This window comes from Lissotriton helveticus, chromosome 1_1 (assembly GCF_964261635.1).
Source record: "Lissotriton helveticus chromosome 1_1, aLisHel1.1, whole genome shotgun sequence".
Lineage (NCBI taxonomy): Eukaryota > Metazoa > Chordata > Amphibia > Caudata > Salamandridae > Lissotriton > Lissotriton helveticus.
Genome location: NC_136057.1, coordinates 2,098,168,863 through 2,098,195,026, shown reverse-complemented (window position 1 = coordinate 2,098,195,026; position 26,164 = coordinate 2,098,168,863). Strand labels below are relative to the sequence as shown.

Sequence of the window (26,164 nt, the reverse complement as noted above, 5' to 3'; positions counted from 1 at the left end):
TTCTACAGGCCCATATAGCTCCAACCAAGCTTGTGGGATGTTGGACACTCAGGGTCAGCCCCAGCAGCACTTTGTCCACACTTCACAGGGTGAGGCCCTTAACTCTATCATCGTTGAGAAAGATTTAGGCCTCATTAATGACCTGGCTACAGTGCTCCACTTACGTTGGAGGTGTCAGGGAAAGTTCTATTGATTTTATGTTTATCTCACAGATGTTTTGGCCGCTTGTTTGAGACTTTGAAGTGGAACCAAATACTACTAGTGACCACAACCCTCTCACAGCTGCGTTTCGTATATTAGCCCAGACAGGGAAAGGTGACGGTCGCTTGATCCATTATAGTCTTAATAAAGGAGTAAGACTAAACTGGAATAAAATAAACCCCTCCCAATTTGAGGTAAAACTGTCATAGCTAATTATGACTCGATTATGTGGTGTCTTCATCATGATTCCCCCCAGCCAAGGTCATCCGCGAACTTGAATTGATTTGCTCGGATGTAGCCAAATATTTTACTAAATCGATTAAGAACAGTGATACAGTGGTTCAATACTGAATGTTCTAGAGCCTAGAAGATTTAAAAAATGGTCCGCCATGCTAACCCTCGTTATAGGATTCAAATAAAAAATGCAAGGAAGGTTTATAAAAGTACAGTCTGCCAAAGGAAAGAAGAACTGAGGAGTCTAGCCCTGGGACGATTTGGAGAGAGCCAGTTCCCTTAAGGACTCAAACGTTTCTGGGAGATTATTAATCACCCTCTATTCACCGAAGAGGTGAGGCAGTTGAATTTTGGGGGATGCCTGGGAAACTCACTATGAGGCCATGTTTAATCCAAACAGTCTTCAGTCATAGGCAAAAAGTGGGGATTTGCCTTCAAACTATTTCGTCTTCTCATTTAAGTGCATCAATTTCAGTAGACGAGGTTGAGGAGGCCATAGCGTAGGGAATTTGCATGAAAGCACCAGGTCCCAACAGTATTACTTTTAAATAGATTTAATGGGACTCTAAGTTGTTGGCTCCTATTCGGATTAAAGCAGTGGTGATTGGCTCCATTCCAGCAACCTGTGGTTACAGTGTTTAAAAAAAGCTAATAGGAGTGACCCTGCCTGTTATGGCCAAATTCCCTTATTGATGCCACAGAGATTTTGTTGGGGATCGTTGTCCTTGCCCGACTTGAGAACTGGGTAACCGATAAATGGGTAATGTCAAAAACGCAATACAGCTTTAGGAGGGGGATGGGCACCACAGAGCAGTGCCTCAATCTGTCCAGGATTAGGGGCAAGTACACGAAGTGCAGGAGGGGTTCTATCCACCTGGCCTTCATGGACTTGTCCAGTGCTTTTGACACTGTAAATGGGGAGAAATTGTGGGCACTCATGGGGAAAATGAGTGTCGAAGAAGCATTGATTTCACTTTTACGCAGGCCTCATGCTTCCACAACTGTTACCATAAGACATGCCCCACAAGGGGAAAAGACGAGACCTATAGTCTCTACAGAAGGTGTCCGGCAGGGATGCGTTTTAGCTCCTGGTCTCTTTTTAATTTGGTGAAATCCTTGACAGTCCTCCAGAAAGAAACTTGACAGTCTACCACTACGATCCAGTCTGTGATTTCACACTGACCGCTGCCTCGCAGACTATTACGGACAAGCGAGTGAGGAAGACGCCGAACCACTACCTTGCGGCTGCCAGCCCCTAACCCGTGACCCAACTGACCTCCACAGCGTGGGGCTCCTACATAGCACTTGCAAGCCATGGGCGACCGGGGTGCTAAATGTGGCTGAGCCTCAGCCTGCTGTTGACAGGCACTACCGCTGTAAGCGGTAAACGGCAATCGCAGCCGCCATTAGGCAGTGGCTGCAGTGAGTGTGCGCCCTCGGAGGTCTCAAGGAGGTGACCCGATCAGATCCAGCCTGTGACCCGCCCTGTGAGCCCCGCTTGCCCTCCCACCACTTGCTACCCGCTCCCCTGTTATGCTGCTGGAAATAATTCCACGGGTTTGGAATAGCGCATAATCACGTCCACCTCCAAAGGCTACACCCCAGCAATAACAACCAAAGTAATTTTATATGCACAACTACCTGAAAGTATTGTGTAGTTGGGCAACTGGAGGAGCACTCCGGCACCAATCCAATCCCAGCTTCAGACCTATCAACAGCAGTCTAAGTTGGGGGCCAACAATGGCAGACATGATTCGGGGGCGCAACGATACCCACCACCCCGCTGCCATTCCTTCACATCCTAGCTTGCCTAGCAAGGTAATAAATCCCCAGTGACCAATTACTCCACAGTACATTCGGCAGGTCGGCCTTTCAGCCAAATAGTCAAGTTCTATTAGCGCTTCACTACATAATGGGGACATACAGAGACATAAAATCAACTGAGCAGCAGAGGAGTCCGAAGAGAAAATGAAGTAGCAGAGCGAGACTGGCTAATCCACGTGAAGCAATTCTATTCAATCGGCCCCTTTAAACAAAGGCAGCTCAGAAGAGACCAACAGCGGGGTGGGACAACATCAGCAATCTAGTACAAAGCCAGGTGAAATGAGCCCAGCCCTGACAACTCCCCCACGGGACAGAGAGCCCAGTCTGAGGAGCAGTGTACGCCACCAGCCCAGATAAACCCTCAAATGGTCAACAAGAGCCTTAACCGCTTCCGCGCTATCGCGAATTCCCGCTGTGCGCTGGAATTTCAAAAATGGCTTGTTTATGACAAAGCCAGCTCGTCATCCGCGTACCGCAGGTAACGCCAATGACGAGCTGGCTTTGTCATTAGCGCGGAAGCGGTTAAGAACATGAAGAACGACGGGGTCCTCAGGCCCAATGGGATACCTGCACCAGCCCTCAAAAAGGCCCCTGACTTCTGGGCAACAATTCTAACTCCTCTTTACAACTACTCCTTTTCGACAACTAAAACCCCCAATTCTTGGAGGGGCTCCCTATTGGTCCCCATTTTTAAAAAAGGGGATCGCTTAAAGCCAGTAAACTACAGGCTTATCGCCCTGCTTGATCTCGATGCCAAGGCCTATGCCCACCTTCTACTGAAGGACCTGGAGGCTTGGGCCAAAGAGAAAAGTATCATTCCCTTCTATCAGACTGGCTTTAGGTCGCAGTTGTCGACCATGGACAATGTGCTGGCGCTAGTGCACCTATCGGCCCAGGCAGCAAAGAAGAAAAACCCTCCACTCTTTTGCTGCTTTATCGATTATAGCACAGCCTTCGATAAAGTTGTATGGAGAATATTATGGTAGATATTAGAAAACTGGGGCATCCCACCAAGTCTCCTGAAGGCAATTAGATCACTATACAAAAAAACCTGGGTGTGGGTTAAAACAAACGCTGGCACAGTGTCCCTCAAAATAACAACGGACTGAAACAAGGATGCATGTTGGCCCCTATCCTTTTTAACCTGTACACCGCGGATTTGGGGGATGCCCTGAAAGGAGCCAGCCTAGTAGCACCAAAGCTAGAAGTGTGAGGTTGCCGGTGTTACAATACACAAACGACACAGCTATAATGGACCACACGAAGGTGGTCCTACAAAGAGCCCTAAACGCACTGAATCGCTTTAATAACGACAACAGCTTGTCAGTCAACGAGGAGAAGACCAAGGTCATCATCTTTGGGAGCTACCATCTGAAAAGGAAAGCACAGTGGCTAATGGGAAACGTGCAAATTAGCACAGTGGCTTCATACAACTACCTAGGGGTTTGGCTTTCGGAACGGGCCAAGGCGAACGTCTACCTAAAACAGTAGACCTCCAAGGCCAATAAGGTTACACACCTGTTAAAGCAACTGAGCCAACACCTGTTAAGCCCTTCTGCCGGACCAATATTGACTGTCCTAAAAGCGAAATTGCTCACAGCCATTAGTTATGGCCACGCTGGACTTCCCTGGGTCACTGGACGCCCTCAACTCTGCCCAAGCCAAAGCAAATAAATCAGTGCTCCTCATCTAGAGGTCAGCCGGGAAATCAAGGCTAAGATTGGAGTTAGGTTTGGCGAGGACAGACTTGTTGTGCAAAGGGGAGATAATAATGCTATATTTAAGGATTCTAAGGGCTCCAGTCAATTCTCAAAGACATCAATTGAGATCTATCTTCGAGGGGTCATGCTCAGCCTGCCACACCAACCTTGGCAAAGCTATCAACATACTAAAGATCAAGGAGGATAGTATACAGTTACTGGAAATTCCACTGAACGCTTGGAAAAAAGCGATAAACGGACAAGTGTGCGAAATATCTTTTGATCTTGAATTTAAGTCTCATCGCTCAAACTCCCACCTAAACCCACAGAACAATTCCTACATGGCAGGTAAAGCATAACCCTGCCTAAGTGAGGCCCTCACACCACAAGCCCGAAGTAAAATACTTTTCATGAGACTAATCACACTAGGAATTGCCGATTTTAACCACGCACGGGCCCGCTGGGGGGAAACCACAAATTGTAGACTGTGTTCCTACATGAGGGAATCTTGGTTGCACCTCCTATGCTGCTGCCCCACCCTCCAGAACAAACGTCAGTAGCTCCTGCACCTGATTTGTATCACTAATGGAATAAAGTCTTGCAGTGAAGCGTCAGCCTTGTGCTTCTCCACAATAAACACGACTACCATAGCAAGACTGGGGAAATTCACGCATCAGATCAGGATCTCCCTAAAGGTTGCAAACTAATACAATCAAATTTTGGTGACAAGCACTAAAAATCCAGCGGAAGAAAGCAGTCTTGCCCCCAACAAGCACTGAGGCTCTTGCCCCCCTTTATCCGCCCCATTAAGATTGCGCTATTTAATAGTCTCTAATCGAAGTGCCAGGTGAACGGTTTATAGACTCAAGTAGATATTTTTTTATGGATTACTGGGGGCTCCACAAATTTGAGCTAGGGCACACGACTATGACAACAGACCCAGGTGCTCGCTGATCGAATGGGCGCCGGCAGGTGGGGCGGCACTTTTATCAAACTTAAACTGTAGTTTTTACCATGTTAAGCCTTTCTATTTTTGTATATGTTGACTGTTTTACTGTAATGATTTTGGTTAATTGTACAGTCAATACATTAATGCATTCTTTTTCATTTATACCAATGGCCTAGAGGCTTTTTTATCAGACAAGGAAATTTATTGTCCACAAATTGGGGGCACTCCGGTCCCACTACTCTCATATGCGAATGACACCGTGTTAATGGCCCCGACAGCAAATGGCCTCCAAAAATCACCTAATGCTTTTACAGATTTTATGTTGCCACTTGATTTAAAAGTCAATTTTATTATATCATACACTATGGTGTATGGTCCCAAAAGAACGCAAACTCGAACCTTTTTTAGTAAGGGATAAGAGAATTGATAAATTGAATATTTTTAACTTTTTAGGGAATATTTTTAATAATAAGATGAACTGGGAACCACTTGTCACTGCAAGGGTGCAACATGCAGGCAGGGTTGTAGAGGGGCTTTTTTTTCGCTTTGCCTGCAAGCTGGGCCGCAAGCCAGTAACTGAGCTGGTTACTCATTATAAAGCCAAATGTTGGTCTGTTGCAACATGTGGGGCAGGAGTCTGGAATTACCATAAAGGGAGACATCTACAGGTCATGAAGCATATTTAATAAAAAGGCTATCGGGGACCCCATCTAGTGCCCCTACACTCTTTTGTCACCATGAGTTGGGGCTTGAATCCCTAGAGGATCGCATAGATATTGCCCCCCTGCTCTTATGGTCAAACATTTGGTTGTCTGAGGAGTTAATGTTCTCAAGAGAAGTTATTAAAGATTGTATTAACCTATACAGAGCATTATCTATCCCCTGGATCCGATTTGTAAAAGAAACTCCACGAGTTTGACTTGGGGCATTCCTTTGACAACTTAGCTAGTATTCATAAAAATGCAAAAGCCATCATAAAAGAGGCACATTATTCAGGGGTAAATATACGCCGCTCATAACCCGAGGTGACAGGTCTCGCATGTTTATCCCTTGCTCAAGTCACTATAAATGTACAGACACGATTTTATCAAACTAGATTTTTTTTATATAATTAGCATTTTTTAGTGGCCTTCCTGAGACAATCTGGATGGGCAGATAAACTTACGCCTTGCCCTTGCGATAATTTGGCAGTCCAGAGCACCTTGCACTTTACTTTATTTTACCCCCTTTATAAAGAGCTGAGGGGAAAATGTTTAGTCCCACTTTTAAGAGAAATTAGGCCATGTTTTTATATTGAAGGTTTCAATTTTCTGCACTCTTTGGCTAAGCTACCCCTACTATATGCACTATAGTTTCAAACTACATTAAAGTTGCAGTGGCTATCAGGAAACAGTATGAATCATAGTAAACAAACATGAACGCTGTAACCTCCTTTCACACAACTTAAGTACCGATGAAATTGTAAAATGGGGGTCATATTTTGTCGTGGTGTGAAGTGCCTTGTACCATGGATCATATCTTCATTAAATGATTGAATTTTAAGGATTATATGCTTTATTCATGATTGAATTTCATGAATTTCTTCTCAATAATTAATTGTGCCGTTTTGTAAATAGGCCATGGGAATACTAATTTGTAATGTTGGTTTTTTAAACTTTATTGGGGTTTTTTTGGAACCGAATAAAGTTATTTTGGCCTGACCTACAGAAACCTGCTCATAGCCCGAAACTGAAACTGCTCCCTAGGGGTCAAGTGGTTGGACTCTTGTTTACTTGCTTCAGGGACATATAAAAGTAGCTGTATGTCAGATATCAACAACAAAAACATTGCAATACCAAAATATTGTGGCAAAAATTAAAGAACCAAAATATTGAGAAGGTAACTTCACATCAACGTACCTGGACTACAAACATATCATTAAGGTAAACAGATGTGGATTTAAGTAAAGTAAATCTATATTACCTATGTATAGCAAAAAATAAAAAAAATGTTACCATCACAAAATTTTGCTTCTCGGAAATGTTGTTCGCACAATATTCTGCAGTTGATATTAAAGAAGAATAACCAAAAATTAGAAGCACTCCTGACTCCAAGAGGGCCTACCTCACCACAGAGGACTGGACCCTGAATAACAACTGGATGGAACAATGTCTGGTGCCCAAAAGCCTGTCCTGAGGAGTCAGCAGTTGCAGGAATGATCAGAAAGAATTGTTTCAGAGCTTGTAAACTAAGTTTGAAGGTAAAACTTTTGAACGGGACAACATGCTTGGTGCATTAGTCCTCTGCTCCATTGCAGTCGGCCTGAAATTGCTTACAGGTTCCCGGATAGTGGTGGTGTGGAACGAATAAGTAGCAATATAGGATACTTTTTGGAAAGCAGACTATTGGAAAGAATTGTGAACTGCAATGGATCTCCGGAACTTTATCCCAGTAACTATCAAACTATCTTTCATGAACAAGATATCTACTAATTAACAGATTTGGAAAACCCAGTCTTCCAAGAAGCGTGTAAATAACATTGGAACCAAAACACTACAGTTTGTATTTTGAAGAGCTTAGCAGAATATTGCACACTTCGTTTTCAGTGGCGGTGCGTGCATTGGGGCGTTGCCCCACTTAATGCCATGGCCCCATTCATCGTTGTAATAAATTACAAACAAATAACAAATTCTTGGTTTTACTTCCGACGCTAATTCCAATCAGGATTTTTGATTGGAATTAGCATCAGAAGTAGAACAAGGGACAGGTAGCTGAAGGGGTAGGGGTGGGGCTGCAGCAGCACTCAGGGTTTGAGTGACAGCGCACTAGACAGCAATAGTGCGCATGTTGGTTTTGGGCTGGTCTCCTAATGGGCGCGGAGTATCCCTGCTTAAGCCAATCCTGGAGCAGCATCTGGATTGGCTGAGAGGGGTTGCCAGCCTCTGCAGTGATTCAGAAGATGTTAAAGGTGACAACGTGGGACCCCTGTCCAGCCGCAGAGGCAGCGCAGGACCGGTAAGTTTTTTTTTTTTACTTTATTTTTTTTAAACCCACGGTGGCACCCGCGCGACCCAGCCCCAGCCCCACTCCCTAACCCTTCCTAACCCCCTCTAACCCCCCCCCCCCCCCCCCAAGCCCCCCAACCCGCTACCCGTTAAGATATTTGTTACTACCCTCTATATTATACAACGTGCAGCAGCCCCGCTGGGAGCATGGTTCAGGATGTAAAAGTAAATAGGATGGTGCATATCGGTTTCTTGTTCGCAGATCGACAATCCTTCTACATATGCTCTTATCTATGCATTGTAAATGAAAAAAAGTAGGTTGACTTGAGGCTGGGAAGTCAACTGAAGTTCTTTCCAGCCTGACTCGGTAGTGACAGATGCTGTCCTGTGGCTGTTAATAGGAACACGCATTGCTGCAGTTGCAAGCCTCTGTTGCTGTTGATGTGGGCCTGAATTGCTCACGATAGGTGCCTGCTTTACCACAGATATGGCCTTGATGTGCTGTAACGTGCATTCATGTATTTGGCAACCCGGATTTTATAAGAATCAATTTTTAGTTCTTGATGACATTGAAACTTCACCTGGTTTTGGTTTCTTTGCCTTACCTTTGTTGGCTCTGTTTAATCTGATGTATGAATGTTATATGTTAAGATACATGAACGTCACCATACTTTAGTTTTGATGGAGAAATGGTTGAACACTGAAGATCTCATTGTCAACTGCTGACAGTAAGAATGCATTCAACGAGATTGGTACCGGTAAATATCATGTAAAATGGTTTAAGTGCTACCCTGAATCAATGACGCACAATTGTTGTAATTGTCTGTGTTGGTCGAAAACTTACGTGTTTTTGAATGAAGATGGTGCAAAAACAGCCGCTGCAATGTCTGAGCCTCATTCGTCACCCTCAGGACTTGTCACTTTGCCATTCTGGATGTGGCTCAGTCTGATCGGCGCCACACTCGCCACACGCTCCCCCCTGGAGCACATCAAAGTGTGGCTCAGAGGAGCTATTAGTTTAAACCTCTCACCCCACTCGCCACCGCTCCCCAAACACGAGAGAATGTCTTTAAACACAAAATAATATGCTTGGTGAGGAGCAACACCACATATATTTCAATAACCAAGGTCTTGGTAATTATTTTTCTTCTCTGTTTGATCTCCTTCCATAATATTATGCTGCAACCTGGGTACTTTACCCAAATACTGCTTAACTTTACAAAGGGAAGACACCACTGTGTACTGTAGTCACAGTTCCTGTATTTAAACAAGAGTTAACAATTCCAATAGATATGGGCTTGCCCCTGTTGCAGCAGGCATAGGAAGGCAGGTGGCACAAGCGTTCCAAGGGCAGGTGTGAAAGGGAAATAAAAGTCAGGGAAAGGGGGTACACTAACAAAGACGAGAGGCAGGAGTCAGGAGCAAGATGGAAGGAGGGAGGAGGCCGAGTGTCGGACTCTTTGTCTGCATTATAATTCCTATTATAAGATCCGTTTGGGTGTCTCTGCTTTACAGTTTCAAGACTGAGATGTGTCGGCTTGTTCGTTGTGTATTTGTCGGTCTACTTGGCAATCCCCATTAGAGAGGTGTGTGTACACCTGTGAGTGAGCATGGATCTCTGTGAAGGTACAAGAGCAAAGCTGTGTGAAGTGAAGTGAGGTGCAGTGACCGGTCTATGTTTACTAGGCCCAGCACCAATTGCTTTATTAACCTTCCTGCTTCGAAAATGTACCGTTTGTCCACTCTTTTTTCAAAATTTTATTGGGGGAGAAGCCCCCCCAAACGCCTGTATGTTGTCGGGCTCGCCACAGTGCAGTACGACAATGTTACACCCCGGCACTTTCAAATGTAACCAGCCGCCACTGTTAGTTTTAGACGGTGTAGTTTAATGCCTCCCTTGTTGGGAATGAGCACATCAGTAAGAAGGCCCCAATTTCAAATCCTGCTTTATCACTGCACATACGCTGGTGTGGTAAAGTGTCCTATTGCAAGCAGAGTACACCACTGCATAAATGACTATTGTAAACTCACCCTGCACAACTCTTGGATACTTTATGAATACTATCTTCTGCATATAAGGCTAACAGTCCTAATGAGGAACATGTGCTCTCGTATCTTCTTTTATATGGATGGCATACTCTGCTGCCATCTACACTTCAAGAATTCTCACTAACATACATTCTTAAAATGTAACCCAAGTGTTCCCCAACAATGAGATCGCAAAATATCACTCCTCTATATGGACACGCAAAGCACTGGAAAACCACAGTGATACATGTCCTTGACACGATGAGGAAGCTGAATCACCTTTGATCGTCGTTAGGCAATGCTGGAAAATAAATGTTGAGGATTACTACCAAGCACAGAAGCAACATGGTAGGCCTTGAAAGTGATACAACATCCAAATGCTTGTTGGATATCACAATCATATAAACAATAGAAGCTGCAAACAAGCTCTGACACAATTCTTACAGAGTAGCACTGCCAAGGGATAGAATTTCCACACCCCAACCCTTTAGGAAGCAACTGCTGATGACCCTTTCTAATAACTGGTTGGTTGTCTAATGTGGTTTCTCCACTGAGACAGACACTGTTGGAGTGTCTACGAAAATCCCCAGCATCCCCACTCTAAGCCAACCCTTCCAATGTCTCAAAAGTCCAGATCCCACTCTCTACATTTTGAAGGGATTGTGATGACATTTGATTTCCATATATTCAATCGGAGAACTTAGACACGCAATTCTACAGCAGTAAAGCTGGTCCTCTCAGTCATTGCTATTCTCCTAATCCATATTATCAAGATACTATTCAGAGGATCAGATTCCTTTACAAAAGCATGCTGGGAAAGACTATTAAAAAACATGGAGGAACAGGTTTAGGTTTGCCAGGGACAAAGACTCATCCAAGAATACTTTATTAAAAGTGACAGGAGGAAAAAAACTTCATGTTAAAGATGGCAAGAATAAAAAACAAAACCTCAGATGCAAAAGAGATGCAATAGTTGAGAATCAAAAACAGAAAGAAACATGTTTTAATTATTCACTTTGGCTATGGGCTGGGTTGTCTTACTGTTAATGCTATGAACACACCGCTTGCAACCAAATAATAAAAATAACTATGCTGACATAGCATATGCTACCACTTGTCTGGTCTGAGGCACTGGCAACAAGTGTCAAATATGAACTGACCCAATGGTACTAATGTTATAGAAGCAAACACAAGGAGATGATGGATGGAGCGCTGAAACTTTTCAGACACTCACCAGCTGTCACAGATCTGAATAGAATCCATCATCATTCTTTAGCTCACTTCACCACCTCAGTTCAGACCCAGCTATATGCAAATCAGTCTTGACCCTGTGCCTCATGGGAACAGTCCAGCCTGAATTGCCAAACCAGGTCTTCCCTGAACCGTAAACAAGCATCCTGGGACCGGTTTCTAGGTAACACCCTTCATTAGCCAGGCTAGCTTGAATCCAGTGGCAAAGTGAGCAGGGACCCACATCTGGGCATACCCTGCCAACGTAGGGTGAACAAAGCCATCACAAAGAGATGATGGACGGAGCGCTGAAACTTTTCAGACACTCATCCCCAGTCACAGATCTGGGTTGAATCCATCATCATTCTTTAGTTCAATTCGCCACCTCAGTTCAGACCCAGCTATATGCAAATCAGTCTTGACCCTGTGCCTCATGGGAACAGTCCAGCCCGAACAGCCAAGCCAGGTCTTCCCTGAACCGGAAACAAGTATCCCGAGACTGGTTTCTGGGTAACTAATTTTATAGAACTCAGAAGTACGAAAGGTTGAGTGGACCCACCAAGACTTCAGTCTGTGACCTTCAGGTTACACATACATACATGCTTACATACATACATACATACATACAATGGATGCAGTAGCCAAATGTGCTATTTGACCAACGTATTCACATCAGTTATTGCCTACATGTTTTAGAGGCTCAATTAAAGGAAGGCAGGGTCATACCATTACAACATTCACTCAAAAGAGTTCATTTGGGCATTACATTCCCATAAAATATAAAAAACGAAGTAATTACTGTGGAACCAACAATCTCATAATTATTTCCGAACAAAGAAACAATAAGAAAGGAGACCAGGCTGACTAGAAATATATAGTTACAAATATTACTTATAGATTGAAAATGGAAGAATTTAGAGTCACCAACTTAGAAATAATGTTCGTAGAGAGCAGCTGAAAAGTGGCACTGGAAAGTAAAGAAAAGTAATGATAGCAGTGGTGTGGAATTCCTATAGCCCAACACCCAATACATATTATTTGGGGGTAAAGGACATGTTTTCATGTTTTTGTCCTTGGGACAGGTAGGCCCCAACCACCCTGCAGCACAAACCCTTTGGATACCAGTATACACATTCTGGATCAGGCAAGTGCACGGTCTGCAGTTAAGGTAATATTTGTGTGCGCAAATAAATGCTATTCGAACTTGCATTTATGATTCATTACTGCAAAGCCTTTATTGTTAGACTGAGCACTCTAAGGAAAAGTTGTAATCTCGGACTGCAGTAATGACAATGGTTCCAGTATAAAAATGTGTAAACATGTTTGGAAAGTTTATCAATATGAGGCTACATATAATGCTCCAAGAATGCTCTCTGATTAGATGCAAATATCTGCAGGACCTTGAAGGCAAGATTGATGATTTTTTGCTTTCAAAATAAAATACTCACAAGAAATTCAACTAGCAAAAACAAATCTTAGAAACTTACCGACACAATTACCCATATACTTCACTCATGGGAGCGGGCTGTTGCCCTACTGGCGACAATGATGACACACCACTGGCGCTCTACAAATAGATAAAACCCTCTAGACCTGTTCACTCACCAGGATATGTGGTTCATTACATGTAAGTGCTGCCAAGAAACGCTTTACGCCGCCGGACCTCCGGGTTGTCGGCCATACGGCTGTGTTCACCTGATATCATTTCATATGGCTATTGATTCACGCGGCTGGCCCCGAGGGGTTTTAAGCTGTAAACTGTGTAAGATACACTTTGTACAATAAAGGTCTTTGGAAAAAAAAAAAAAAAAAAAATCTTGCTAAACTACTGTAAAATATTAGGTACCATTTATCAATTTTTAGTAAAATGTGTTGATGAATGCTAGTATTTGCAAAAATATTCCTAATGGAGTATCAGTGCAAGCAGTGTCAAGAGGATTATGGGAAACATGCAAATAAACAAGCATTAGCAAAGCCAATAGTTCTTACATTGGTGGCCAGTCGTTTGGTTTTATCAACGCGTGGCTTGTTTTGACAGGGTTTTTGTAAAACTGTGTTATAAGGGTGCTTCCATAATGATCAACATTGGCAAAAACCCCAAATATTTTTTGGTCTAAAAAACAAACAAACATTGCCACCGTAGTTCCTAGCACTGAAGTAAACTTCCTTGCGTGCAAATGTGCTTATTGTGAAAGAGCAGAATGCAGTCACTTACAGTGAAGCCAGCCGATAAGAGATATCATTTTAATTAATCCAAAAGGTCTTGGTAAACACTAGATCTAATTAGGGGCCCAATTCTTAAATATAACCACAAAAGTGCACCCATGGTATATGTTCTCGTATTAGTGCAGATTTACGGCTTTCATGCACTAACAAAAATTTACAGAAGCAGCCCAGGAAATCGTACTGCTAGAAAGTATTTGTAAACTGCATTTTGGCACAAGCAAATATGCATGTGTAGATTTGCTCATGCGAAAATCTATTAAATGTTTACAAGTTCACTTTTCCTCCAATCACTTTTTTTCCCCAACCCTGGAAGAAATTTTACTTCTGCCTTTGTCAGAGTGAAAATTTCCAAACTTTCCCAATATAGGAAAATAGTAGAGAAGAGCTGGTGAAACCCCTAAAACATGCAAGTTAGTAAGGTTGCACAAATTCAAAAGGACATTCCAACTCCGGAATTAAAGCCTTGTGCTACTTCCAGTCCCAGTATGCAGGTCTGTGGAAAGGTGTTAAAGTAATAGAATTGCTAGTATTCAAACCCTAATGCAGTAAAAGCCCCGACATAATCGAAGAGGCTGTCAAAGCTCTTATATAGTGAGATTGTTGTCACACATCGTGGCACCAAAGGGACAAGTTTTTTCTGTAAAGGACAATTAGATTCATAAAGCAACCTGTCCCATGGACAAGTAGATATTATATAAAATTCCACACCTCTGCTGTTAGCATGATGCATTATAAAATAAATGACACCATCTGTAAGAAATTGTCAAATTTTAAGGGGGGGGGGGGTTGCCAAAAATACATTATGGACTCTCAAAGTTAACACTCAGTTTGACCAATTGCCTCGGTTTAGTATTATTTTGAAATATTACTAATATTATTTACTGCCCCTTTAAAATAATCTGCAGACTATACGATTGATTGAATCTTTATGAAAATGTACCAATAAAGGCAAAAAAGGAAACAATTATCACATTATCAGGTTCATATCTCTGTTCTGAAGGGCAAACATAGGAAACACATTTAAGATACACTGTAGTGTCAACGCAATATATGGTACCATACAAGTTGTAAATGTGCATGAAAATGTGCATTTAATCTTTCCTTTAAACTTCAACTACCAATGTAAATAAACACTCAACCAGTCATAACCATCCAATTACTGTAGGGCTAGAAATTATAGAATACTAGGGAAGAGACATTAACCGTCTTACCTGATCTTGCAAAGACATCACAGGATTATTTTTGGTTGTATTTATATGAAGGACGTGATACTTGTTTTTGGCACACAGGTCGTAGGCAATGTTTGTAAACGACGTGCTCGCAGTCTTAGGTACTCTGTTATAAATTATCACTATGTCCTCCTCTTCGTCCAGCGCGCAGTCCAGCCGCGTGCCGTCCATCATGTGACGCTGCTCGATTTCTCGCACTTCATGTCGTGCAATTGCTCTTTCTGTAGTTAAGAAAAGCTCCATCAGTATTCAGCAAGGTATCATGTATAGCACAACAAACATTCATATAAGTCGAAAACAAGACAAGTATAGTGGATCTTTTTAAACATTTATAGTGTGGAAAAAGGGCATGAAAAAAGTGGCAATTAGATGTAATACTGGTGTTGACTGTCTTACACCGATCCAAATACTTTTAAAATGCTGGTACACTCTTTATATATACATTGGTGTCATATGGCCTGAAGGTAGGTACTGACCGTGAGTTTAAAACAAACTGTAACCAGCAGATTAGTGTGTCTGTGGTAGTAGTCCACTGACTGAGATGTCAAGTCACGCTGCGGTCCAACACGGCGGCACTGATTTGAAAAGGTACAGGTCTCACGCGAAAGAGGTGATCCTCATTCCACATATGGCAATGTTATAGATTTGGGTTTTACAACGGCAGCAGTGGAAGGTGAAACACCGCCCAGAATAAGGTCAGCATTTCGTTGCTCTTATTCTGAGTAATGCTGGAGGATGCAAGGGAATCCTCCACCAGAGGATGTGCAGTGGAACCTTACTGGCTTCAAAGAATAAGACTGAGATCATCTCCTTCATTGCCTCCAGGGTAGGGTCAACATTGCCTCCTTCAACTCAGCAGCCATTTTGACCCAGCGGCTCAGACGAGAAGCGGACCAGGAAGAAGTGAAACAGCCTAGGCAACTCATTTTTATCACACAGCTAGGTGAAGATGGATTTTCCTATGGAGTCCATCTCTGCTTGGGAATTATCACCAAGTGGAAACATTTATGCTCACCTCAGCAGCTGGCAAATGTTCTTTAATAAGAGCCTGGGCGTTGTTCTGGGGCAGTTCGGAAATCGGGCATAAGTCCCAACAACCTCAACCTGAACCAACCACTACATCTGCCATCGAAAAATCATCATGAAAAAATACTGAAATCCTAATCGATAGGAAGAAAAGCCACATCATCAGGAATGTTAAGATTGACACAGTCACGGAATGGATGGGCAAACCCCATGCAAATAAATGTAGTACTTTCGTCTCCCCTTCTGAACTAAGTATTGTATTAAGCGGCATTTGAAGCTTTCCTTGGAATTGCTTTGTTTAACAAAATCTGATGTCCTTTGTTGGATTGATAAAACTACAAGACTGGTTTAAGTCTGAGTCACAGAATTGAGCTACCAGTGTGACCTTCACCAGTCATCTGCTAATGTACGATCAAATATGGCTAATGTATTGCGGTTCGGCAACACACTTATGTGTTGTCTGGTGAAAACAAGCATTGGCATAGCCTAGGGGGTCTCACTTTGTTGGGCTTATAAGTATTTAACCCGGTAGCACAATCCTGAGTGCTATAACATCTACTGTTACTTCACGTGCCACAGGTGAATGGGCACACACATCCAAGGATAAGCTTCCATGCTATTTAATGATAATAGGATAAAGTCTTGTCAACATTTTTAAAGTGTCTTTTTTTTTAACAAAGAAGCTTTGACACTAATAGGCACAATATACCATTGCATTGAGAAGTACTTATTTAAAGTGTTTTAGTTGTACAACTAGTAGTCTGAACTTATATATCTGAAAGTGCTCAAATATGCGATAATGAAGAAAACGGGAGTTTTGGTGAAATAAGATATAACAAATGCATGTTAAACCATGACATATTAAATACCCAAAACACTAAATCATTAAAAACTAAACAATCATATTGATTAAGTTCTACAAAAAAATCAGCTAATCAAACACCTCAAAAACCTATATAAAATGCACAAAATGGAGGAATTCTGTTGATACTGTATTTTAAACCATAAAGTTACTTTGAAGATGTGCACACACAAATTCGTAGTAGTTGTTTTCACTGCCAAACAAAAACTGCTGAAAAACTCAAGAAAGGAGCGGTTACAGATTGGTTCCATGCATCGTTTACCACTACTCCCTAGGCTGCTTGTTGATTAACACAGAGGGAGCCAGTCTAGTTACCCCTTCACAGGCAAGCCTGTAGCCATCAAATATTGTTTACAAGCAACACTAGCAAAAATGTAAAGTAAAACTATAAATAAACCAGGCAAGCTTAAAGCGGGCGTGGATAAAAGCTACAACAAAAAGCCAGACATAGCACTGGAAAGGTAAGGTTAGTTAAGGCCATCTATATATTATATGGTAGCAGGGATCACATGAGAATGCTGTAACTAGAAAATTTGACATTCTACATGAAAATGTATCAAAAACAGCACTTGCACGCTCGTAAACTTACAGCTTGACAGCAAAGTTTATGGGCCAAAAGGTATTGTATTGTAACTGTATTGTAATGGCAGTTATATAGCGCTTACTACCCCTGATGGGGTGTTGAGACGCTTTTTTGGCGAGTAGCACGGAATCCATAAAAGATTAGTGTTTAATTAGTATAGGGAAATATGAAAGTAATTTGAGTGGTGGATATGTTAGTCAGTTATTTGGATTGAGAAGGGTAGTGGAGGGGAAAAAGGTTTGCATTTATATAGTGCTTGCTACCGCTGATGAGGTGTTGAAGTGTTTTTTCGGTAATTGGCACGCTACTCTGGGACCTATAGAGGATTCGTGGTGAAAAGTATAGTAAAATATGAAAATTGAGAAGTGTACATGTTAGTCTGTTATTTTGATTGAAAGGATAGTGGACGGATAGAAGATTGAAAAGATTTTGATTTTTTTAGTGTGATTATTTTTGTTTGTTTTGGAGGTCATTGCAGTAGGAGGAGGCTTGGAATGAGTAAAAAGGGATGTGGAGGGGAAGAGTCAGAGGGAAGAGTTTAGAATTGCTTGTTTTTGGGGATCAGTATAGTACAGAGGTGTCAGATGATGAAAGAGGGTAGAGTAGGGGAGAGTCTAGGAGGGGTTCTTTTGTAGATCAGAGTAGCGGTAGGGGGTTCGGAATGAATGAGAGAGTGGATGTAGAGGATAGGGGTATAGGCTGAGAGATAGGGTAGTGCATTGGAAAGAGTAGTAGAAAGAGGTTTGAAAAGAATCAGAGTTGAGGTAGAGGATATATCGAGAGAGAGAGAGAGTGAAAAATGAGGGTATTACATTGCATGCTTATTTAGGAGAAAAGTAATAAATAGATCCAAGTACATGGAAGGTATATAGATGCATAAAGTAGGTAACTACATGTAGATTAAAGATGAATTCGATAAACTCTGGTTTTCAAGTGTTGTTGTACTTAAAACTTTATTTATTTTAAAACATGATTCTACATGTTTATACAAAGCAATACAGTTTTATAGGTACATATCTAAAAAAAAAAAAATGCTTATATACATATGCTGTATATTTCTTATATACAGAGTGATATGCTGAATATTTCTGTTTGATTATGGTGCTTGTGTGGGAAAGAGCCAATTCTTTAGTACTTTAGTAGTTTTCTAAAGATAAGGTGGTGGTCTGTGGATCTTATGTTGGGGGGGAGAGGGGGGTATAGGGTTCCATAGTTAGGCTGCTTGAACAGAGAAGGATGTGCCATCCATGGTGTTTTTGCTGTATCTTGGGTGGGCTGTGCTTATGGCAGCGTGGTTCTGTCACGACTCCGCCCACTCAATAATTCGCCTGCACAGGCGGAGAATCAGTGCCGCGTGGGTGGAGCGGCCACGGCATGGCGGAACCAGGCCGTCATGAGCACACGCCACCCGTGGCTCATGACGGCGTGGTTCCGTCACAAGCATGGAAGGGGTTAAAGCCCTGGATGCAAGTCTCCATTTGCTTTAATTTTATGTTTTTCTGCACGATTGTATCCCGCCCTGTGAGTTTCATTTCAACTTGGCGTACTCGATGGAGTATAACAGAACCAGACAGAGTCCACACAAAGAGGATAATGCTATTTACCGTCAACTTAGCTCAGATGGAGTTGGCAGAATGTTGCAGCAGGAGACAGCCCGGGGGCCCTCACTAAAACTGGTTAGCTTGCCCACTCTTGCTGCAGCTTATCACCTGACTCAAAATCTGCACCTACAATTTAACCCCATCGCTGCTGCCGCGTCCAATGGATGTCGCGTGCACTAACTCGGTAGTGCGGCACACGTACGTTGGAAGTCGCGGCACCGCCCGCGCAATAGAACGTTCCACACTAGTGCGGAACATTCAGCGCAGGCAAGGGGTTAAGTTTTACAATCTGTTCTTCTAAAACTGATAATTCTACAGAATCTACTACTGGATTTGAAGGTTAATGGTTACATCATTTTATTTTACTTAAAAAAAAATTGTACGCCACAGACGCTTCTGAAAATACATGCATCCAATATTATTGGGAAACAAGCTAATAAAAACAAAGCTTTGTTTTAAAACTCAGGGTCACTTGCAACAAGCTATGGACGTAGTTTATTCACCTAAGCATCTTGTGCTATTCTAGAGCACTCTCCTAGAAAACAGTACGAAATGCATCCATGAGTAGAACTGCGAAAAGTCATAGCTTGCTGAAATAAACATCTTTATTAGGCCATTGTAACAATATGCCAGGCAACTTTACAGACAAAAACATAAAAAACAAGCAGTGGCAAAGCTTCGGCTGACAGGGAAAAAAGCACTATGATGTGGCCAGCGCTAGCCGTTTTATGGGGGTTACTTCTGATGAGGTTGGGGGGGGATGGGAGAAGGGCAAGAAACAGGAGGGTCAAGTCACGACACATAAGTAGGGAAGGGGGCATGGTGCAAGCTCAAACAACGGGCAAGGATTAGGTGCGAGAAGGAGGCACGACGGGCAAGCAAGGATGCAGGAGTGGGCCAAGGGAAAGCAGAAACTACAGGTGAGCAAGCAACAACGGAACAAGCCGCATCAAGGATGAGAGAAGGAAGAAACAAGCGATGGGTTATAGAATCTGCTCTACGAACTACTATTGTACATTAAACAATTTTAAACGGAACCTGCAAAATGTGGTGTTCAGTGGTATTGCCTTAATGCAAAACACTGCTTCAGCGCAGTTTTATTAACAGAAGAGGGGGGGGGGCATGTTTTATTAACTTCATTCAGATTTAAAAAAACGCATAGATTAGTTCACACTGCTGAGCCACACATGAATGCATGTGAGACCACTTCTGCCCAGGCACCCTGCCCCTGCTCAATCAGCATTCATTAATTGGCCGGCCCAGCGAGAGAAAGGAGTGATACCTCCGCCCACCTGTCTCTAGAAAGGCCACTCAGGCACACATTGGGCCGCTAGTGGCATCCTAACAGCACAGACAGCCTCCAGGCTGCCCAAAAAAGCAGCCCACGGCTGTAACTCGGCTACCGCCCTTCGGCCATTTCCCGGTGCCCGCGTTACCAATCCGAACCTTGTCGTCAATGATGCAGAGAGTGCAGTAATGTTATTGGACCCAGTATTACCGCTTTACTTGGTGCTGCTCAAATGCTCAGATGCAACGGTGATAACAACAAAGAACCGTTTTGCAACTGACTGCATGTGAGGCACACAATTTGCCTGCTTTCTCTTATTTTGCATAGCAAACTTTTAAAAAAGGTTTTGAAGTCGCAATCTGTTTTAGTTTTAAGATAATAAAACAAATAAACTTCAGAATAGTTTATGTTCATGCTAAGTGTAACTTCAACGCACTTGCAGCTTGAAGCCTGTACTGTAGGTTGTAACTACACGTTTGTCTTCAATTTACATAAAGTGTCTGAAGGGCATGAAAACAAGAAATTCGATAACAAGGAGGGACTCGTCACAAATTCCAAAATGAAACAGACAGGCAAACTACAAGACAACTTAATGTGCAAGGAAGCTAATGATATTTTACACCAAATTTTGTGCGCCTGGGTTGTCACTTACCATTTTGCACAAACATTGGGCACATGTAATGCGGTCCCAAAACAGGCATGTCTACAAGTCTTTGTTTATAGCATATAAGAGCTAGAAATCTCAAAACGCCTGGGCGGAGATCTAAGTTTAGTGACTAACATTTCTAGCTGAGTCCCCAGATTTACCACAATGTGTGATCCTGGGCATAGTGTTTTCCTTTGTCTGACAAATTCACCAACTTGAGAACGCTTGTGACGGGTGTGATGCCAACTAGGTTCACAGCTGCCGGCCAGCGATGTCATGCACTGTACACAGATGGCACTTGGTGATGGAAAGGGGGGGGGAGAAGAGTTTGCTCTGCCCTGACCCACTAACACATATAAGTGGCACAGAGCTAATAGAGCTAACATCAATAACTGTTTTGTGTACATATGTTTCGCTTAAACACATGCATATGCAAGCACAATGACAATTTAACGATATTTATATTAACAAAATCGTAAAATAATGTGCCCCCTTGGACCAGGTCACACACATCTTTGCAGCAGGCACTCTAGCTCACCATCTCATCAGTAGTTCAAATGAATCACTTATTGTCTCAACAGTATATATTTACAACCATTCACACATTCAAGAAGATACTCTGCATACGTTTAGCTTGCAGTGGGTCCCAAACTGTGTGCTTGGTGCCTCTGGCTAGTTTAGGAGGTGCAACTGGGTGCCATGGGCCACAGATAGGGAACTACTGAAAGAGCATAAACTTGCATGGGTGGAGTTAGAAAGGCCAAAAAGAAAAGCTGTATGTGGTGTAGCAGCAGTGGTGACGGCTTGTTCAACCTATTGGGGTCGTAATAAAGTTAAGACGTTTTTGTCAAAAATAAGTATTTACTTTAAAAAAAAAAAAAAAAGGAGGGTCATGGAGGCGCTAAATAAGGACGTGAAGGAGCCAGCACTCGAAAATATTGTGGTGCAGTGAACCGCTCCTCAGAAGGTGAAGCGCATGCCTCAGAGCCAGAATGAGCCTTCTGTGAATAGAAGGCGGTCTGCGGGTGGAGTTAAAATCCATAGGGGATGCAGGGCAGGGGCGGAGAATGAGCAGAAGGGTAGGGTAGAGTTTAAGAAAGGCCCAGGGGTTGTAATGATGCTATCAGGCCTCAAGGCTGAAATGAAAACATCGAACAAAGTCAGGTAGGTAGGTAGGTAGGTAGGTAGGTAGGTAGGCGTGGTCAGCAGGCAACAGGGCATCATGGGAAAGATAGTCCCACCCCCCCCAGAAGCTTTCACTCAATTAGATCAGGAAATAAGTAACAAGAAAAAACAAGTCACAAGGGTATGAGAGCAGCGCACCCGGCCGATGTACGCTGCCAAAGCTGCCCTGCTGTTCCCCACAGACCGCCCATGCCTGCTTTCTGCTACCGAGGAGGGATTGAGTTCTTAATACACCACTGAATATGCGACCGGAGTCGTCGCAGCAGCTCCGGTCGAAGCACAACAGCTGGTCTTTTTTGGCTTGGGAGGAGGTGAGAGTGACGAATGCTGCAATAACATGTAAGCAGCTAGGGGCCTGAAGCTGAACATGCACCCACAGTGTAACACGAGCAGGAAAAAAATAGGAAAATAGTCCTTCCAATAACAGATAAAGAACAAAGAAGTAAACATACAGTACTTGGTCCCTGCTCCCTGGGAGGAGCGAAAGAGAAAAAAGGAGGGACAAAAAGGCAGGACTGACCACTAGCAAGCCTGTTTTTTTTTTAAAGGACATTGAAACAAACACATGAAAAGCAGGGGGAATGGCTTTAAGTCAACTGAAGTATATACTAAAGTACATATAAGAGGTTTCAAATGCTCGACCTAAAAAGGGGATTGCTTCGTAGGTTGACAAAGATTTTTTCTGGAAAGGGTGATGAACGGGGTGTTTAATGAGTAGGAGTTATGTTTTTTTTGCCAAGATCTGCAGGGGACCCTACATTTACACTAACTTCAGTATACCCCTCAAACAGTGGCAATGTAAATTACAGTCTGTCAAAAGCTGGGATCTTTTTGGAGGTGAACACATTTTACGTGGGAATCTAAGAAAGACAATGGCCCCAGATTTAGGTTGCACTGGTACATATTCAAATTTTTCAAATGTGTATGAGCAGATGCCAAGAAGGGGTACTTGCGCTCGCTATTCCTGTTCTGGTGCATTGAGAGCTATTTCTTAACACAAAATGCACCCTTGCGCCCATTTTGGATGCAAGAGAACATTTTTTCTTTAAGAAATAGCAAAAAATGCAAAATTAATCTTTGACCATAATTACATATAATCTAGCAGAATTCGCAGGAAATATCGCATGATGACCTTACACGGACTTAGCGAGTTACACCCATCTACAGTCTTAATATTCTTTGAATAAAATGACCCAAAACTATTATTAGAAAGGCAACAAACCAGAATACATCTTGGAGCAAAAAAACTAAAAACCAGGCGGAATTAGATATGCATTTGGCCAACACAATGTCCCAACTGGCTTTTAAAACACTCAGAATGAAGTAACTGTCAGCACATAAATTAAAGGACTTCTGTCCAAAATTACACTGTAGAATCCAGAGACGAAGACTAGCAAAGATTCCCAGAAAAATAGAACACCAAAGAGGCACTAAAGCCAACCTTTAGGGTGGAGGTCATTATGGCAAGGCACCAGGTTTATATTCCTTCACAGGCCATTGTGTTAGGTCAAATAAAAGTTCTTAATGTAGCAAGTTGCCCAAGGAAATACCTTCTTAGCATAAAACATTTTCCATGTGTATATAGTTGAATACATTATTTCTTCTGTTATAATGGTATTGTTTGTGTATAATGTTTTATATCGGAAACCCACACTTCATGTCTGTAAAGTGTCATGCCAGCCCAATCATTTTCAGTTTTAGACACGTCTGTGTTTCTAACTTTTTGTGCAGACATCGCATTGATTTTACTTCTTAACGAGTTCCCCCACTGTGTATCTGACAAAAAGTCATAAACCTCAATTATACCCCCCAGCTCAACATGACCTAAAAAAAGTGTGCTCTCCAGCAAGGAAGAGCACGTGGAGTTCCCAGCTTGAGAATGCCGAGAAGGCACCAACCAGTGTCTAAAATTCAAATTACAAAGGCTCCCTGTGAGGAACAGAATTATCTTTGTTCCACAGGGTGGCTTTTGAAGGCTCCACTGCCGCAAGTGCCGGTCTATGTGCCATAAAAACCGCTAACACGGTCTTCACGTTGGACGACTTTGCCAAACTTGGGGAATGTGCATGCTTAGCGCAATCTGTAAACATGTCGGTGGGAGACAGAAGATAAACAAAAAGAGCGGCTTTGAAGAGGGGAAGAAGGAGTCCAGGATAGAGTGAAGGAGTAGAGTGGGTTCGGAGAACTGAAAGAGCTCAAATGGGGAGGTCTACAGGAAGAGGGACAAGAAAGAGGAGAAAGATGAAAGATTAAACGAAGAAACAGGAATGCAAACAACGAGTATAGAATACAGAGTGAAGAGAAATCAAAGTAAAAGACAGAGAGGGGAAAGAGATAAAGACAAATGAGTGAGCGGGTATATATATATATATATATATATATATATATATATATATATATATATATATATATATATATATATATATACATACATACACATATACATACTTTCTTCGAAGCTTATCCACAACTCAGGGATTACGATGCCATTTGGCTCTTTTCCAATTAGGCATAAAAGAACAGGACAGTGAAAAGATTGGCCATGGAGCAGAAAATGGCGTCACCTACGACCGGGCTCGAGCCGAGGGTAGACGCGGTCTACCCACTATTTTCAGCACCCTGCTGCAAAGCAGGCCACTTTTAGCGGAGTGCCACGTTCCTTTTCTACGTCTCCCGGATTTACAGATGCAAGCTGGGCCCATCACAAAGGCCGAAGTTAAAGGGCCATTAGTCATCTCTTTGATGGCGTATCCTGACTGGGCGCTACCGGAAGCCTCACACCTAGTTGCAAGCGAGGGGAAACAAAGGCTTCACAGGTACTTGAGGGAAATACTTTTGACTTTGTTCAGTTCCTGTATATATTTATATGCATGCACTAAGAATATCAGTACTGGTCGCCTCAGTATTCACAAAAATAACATTTGAAATACCACTATTTTGTTTTATTTCTCTTATAGCGTGTTAGCACTACAGTGGTGCTAAAGCCCTATAAATAAAATAAAACTAAATAGACGGATTTCAATTGCTATTTGTGTACGTGTGATGTAAAGCGTTCTCACACCCTGCATGGGGATTATTAGTGACACTACTCATCCAAATGCAGGGTGTTAGAGCAACTTACTTCACATGTACAGATTATACATTGACAATAAATCAAGTGTTTACAGAAATACAAAGGATGTGTTACATCAAACAGTGACGGTTCCAAGGTTCAGGAGTCAAGTCCTTCATACTTCACTGTGCTATATTAGAATGATTACAATTTATTAACTGCAAGTAGCAAAAGGAGAGGTCTTAAAATCAATAGCCCACTTAGCCTTTTACATAAAATACAAATCTGCGTGTTACATAATGTGCCTTGCAGGAGACATAGTAACCCTCTATGCTACTATGATTCAACACACAGATCTCTCCGGCAAATACGTTATCCTCCAGAGTCATCTTACCATTATTATTCCCTGAGATTTAGCTGGCACACAGATCTCTGCAGCAAGTGCCTTAACCACCTAAGATATTTTAAAAATAGAGACCTCGCAAACAATTAAGCAGAACAGATTTACTGCCACATTTCTCCTTGTTGCCAATTTCTTTGTTGCAGTGTTGAAAACAAGTTAATGTATAATGTATATAATGGAGAAGTGTGGCTCACTGGTTAGAGAAGGCAGACCCTGGAGCAGAGGTCAGACCCGGGACCAGGGTTCAATTCGACGCGGCAGGGTCTTGAGCCCAAATATCCACGGACTCAATAATTCTCGTTTCGGTGCCTACTCGAATCACGGGTTCACACTCTGCAGCTCTGCTTGCTTAATCTCCACTATGGCCCCCCCCGCGGCGGGATGCCTGGCTTTCACCTTGGGGATGCCTAGTACGGGTATCTCACAGGGAAAAAGCCAGGACGGGTTCCCAAGGCAAGCGCCGAGATGCCTACGGGTAATCGAGCGCTATATAAGAACGCATATTAATAATAATAATAAATTGAGGCTGTGGCGGGACCAAAGGAAACGAATACTCTGTACGTGCAGGTAAGGCTGGTTTTATTGCTATTAACAAGCGCTTGCGCTGCTGAGGAGGATTGCGATAGTATGGCAGAGGCGCTTCGGTGCTTCTTCTCACAGGTGAACTCTTCTCTTTCCTTATCTCACTCCCGGGTCTTCCTCCCTTGCTTGGAACTCTGGGTCCTGTAGTCCCGTCCGTCTTGACAGGCGGTGTCACCAAGCCGGATATGTAAGGAAGAGAAGAGAATACGTCTTAGGCAGACGTTCCGGGTTGCCAAGACAGTGTGGGAAGGGTAAGTGAGGGGAAACACACGTGCAGCACAGCAAACAGCGAAGTGGCGGCGTGCAGTAGGAAAGGGGCACAGTGAAGGGA

The 26,164-nt window shown here is 42.8% G+C and overlaps 1 protein-coding gene across 1 annotated transcript in view; it reads right to left on the bottom strand.

Moving 5' to 3' along the window:
* Positions 1–26,164, bottom strand: part of HS2ST1 (heparan sulfate 2-O-sulfotransferase 1) — a 372,958-nt gene that overhangs the window by 184,966 nt on the left and 161,828 nt on the right. The window contains exon 2 of the mRNA XM_078645905.1: positions 14,588–14,826. Within this exon, the coding sequence (XP_078502031.1) occupies positions 14,588–14,826 (239 nt within the window). The remainder of the gene's footprint in view (positions 1–14,587; positions 14,827–26,164) is intronic.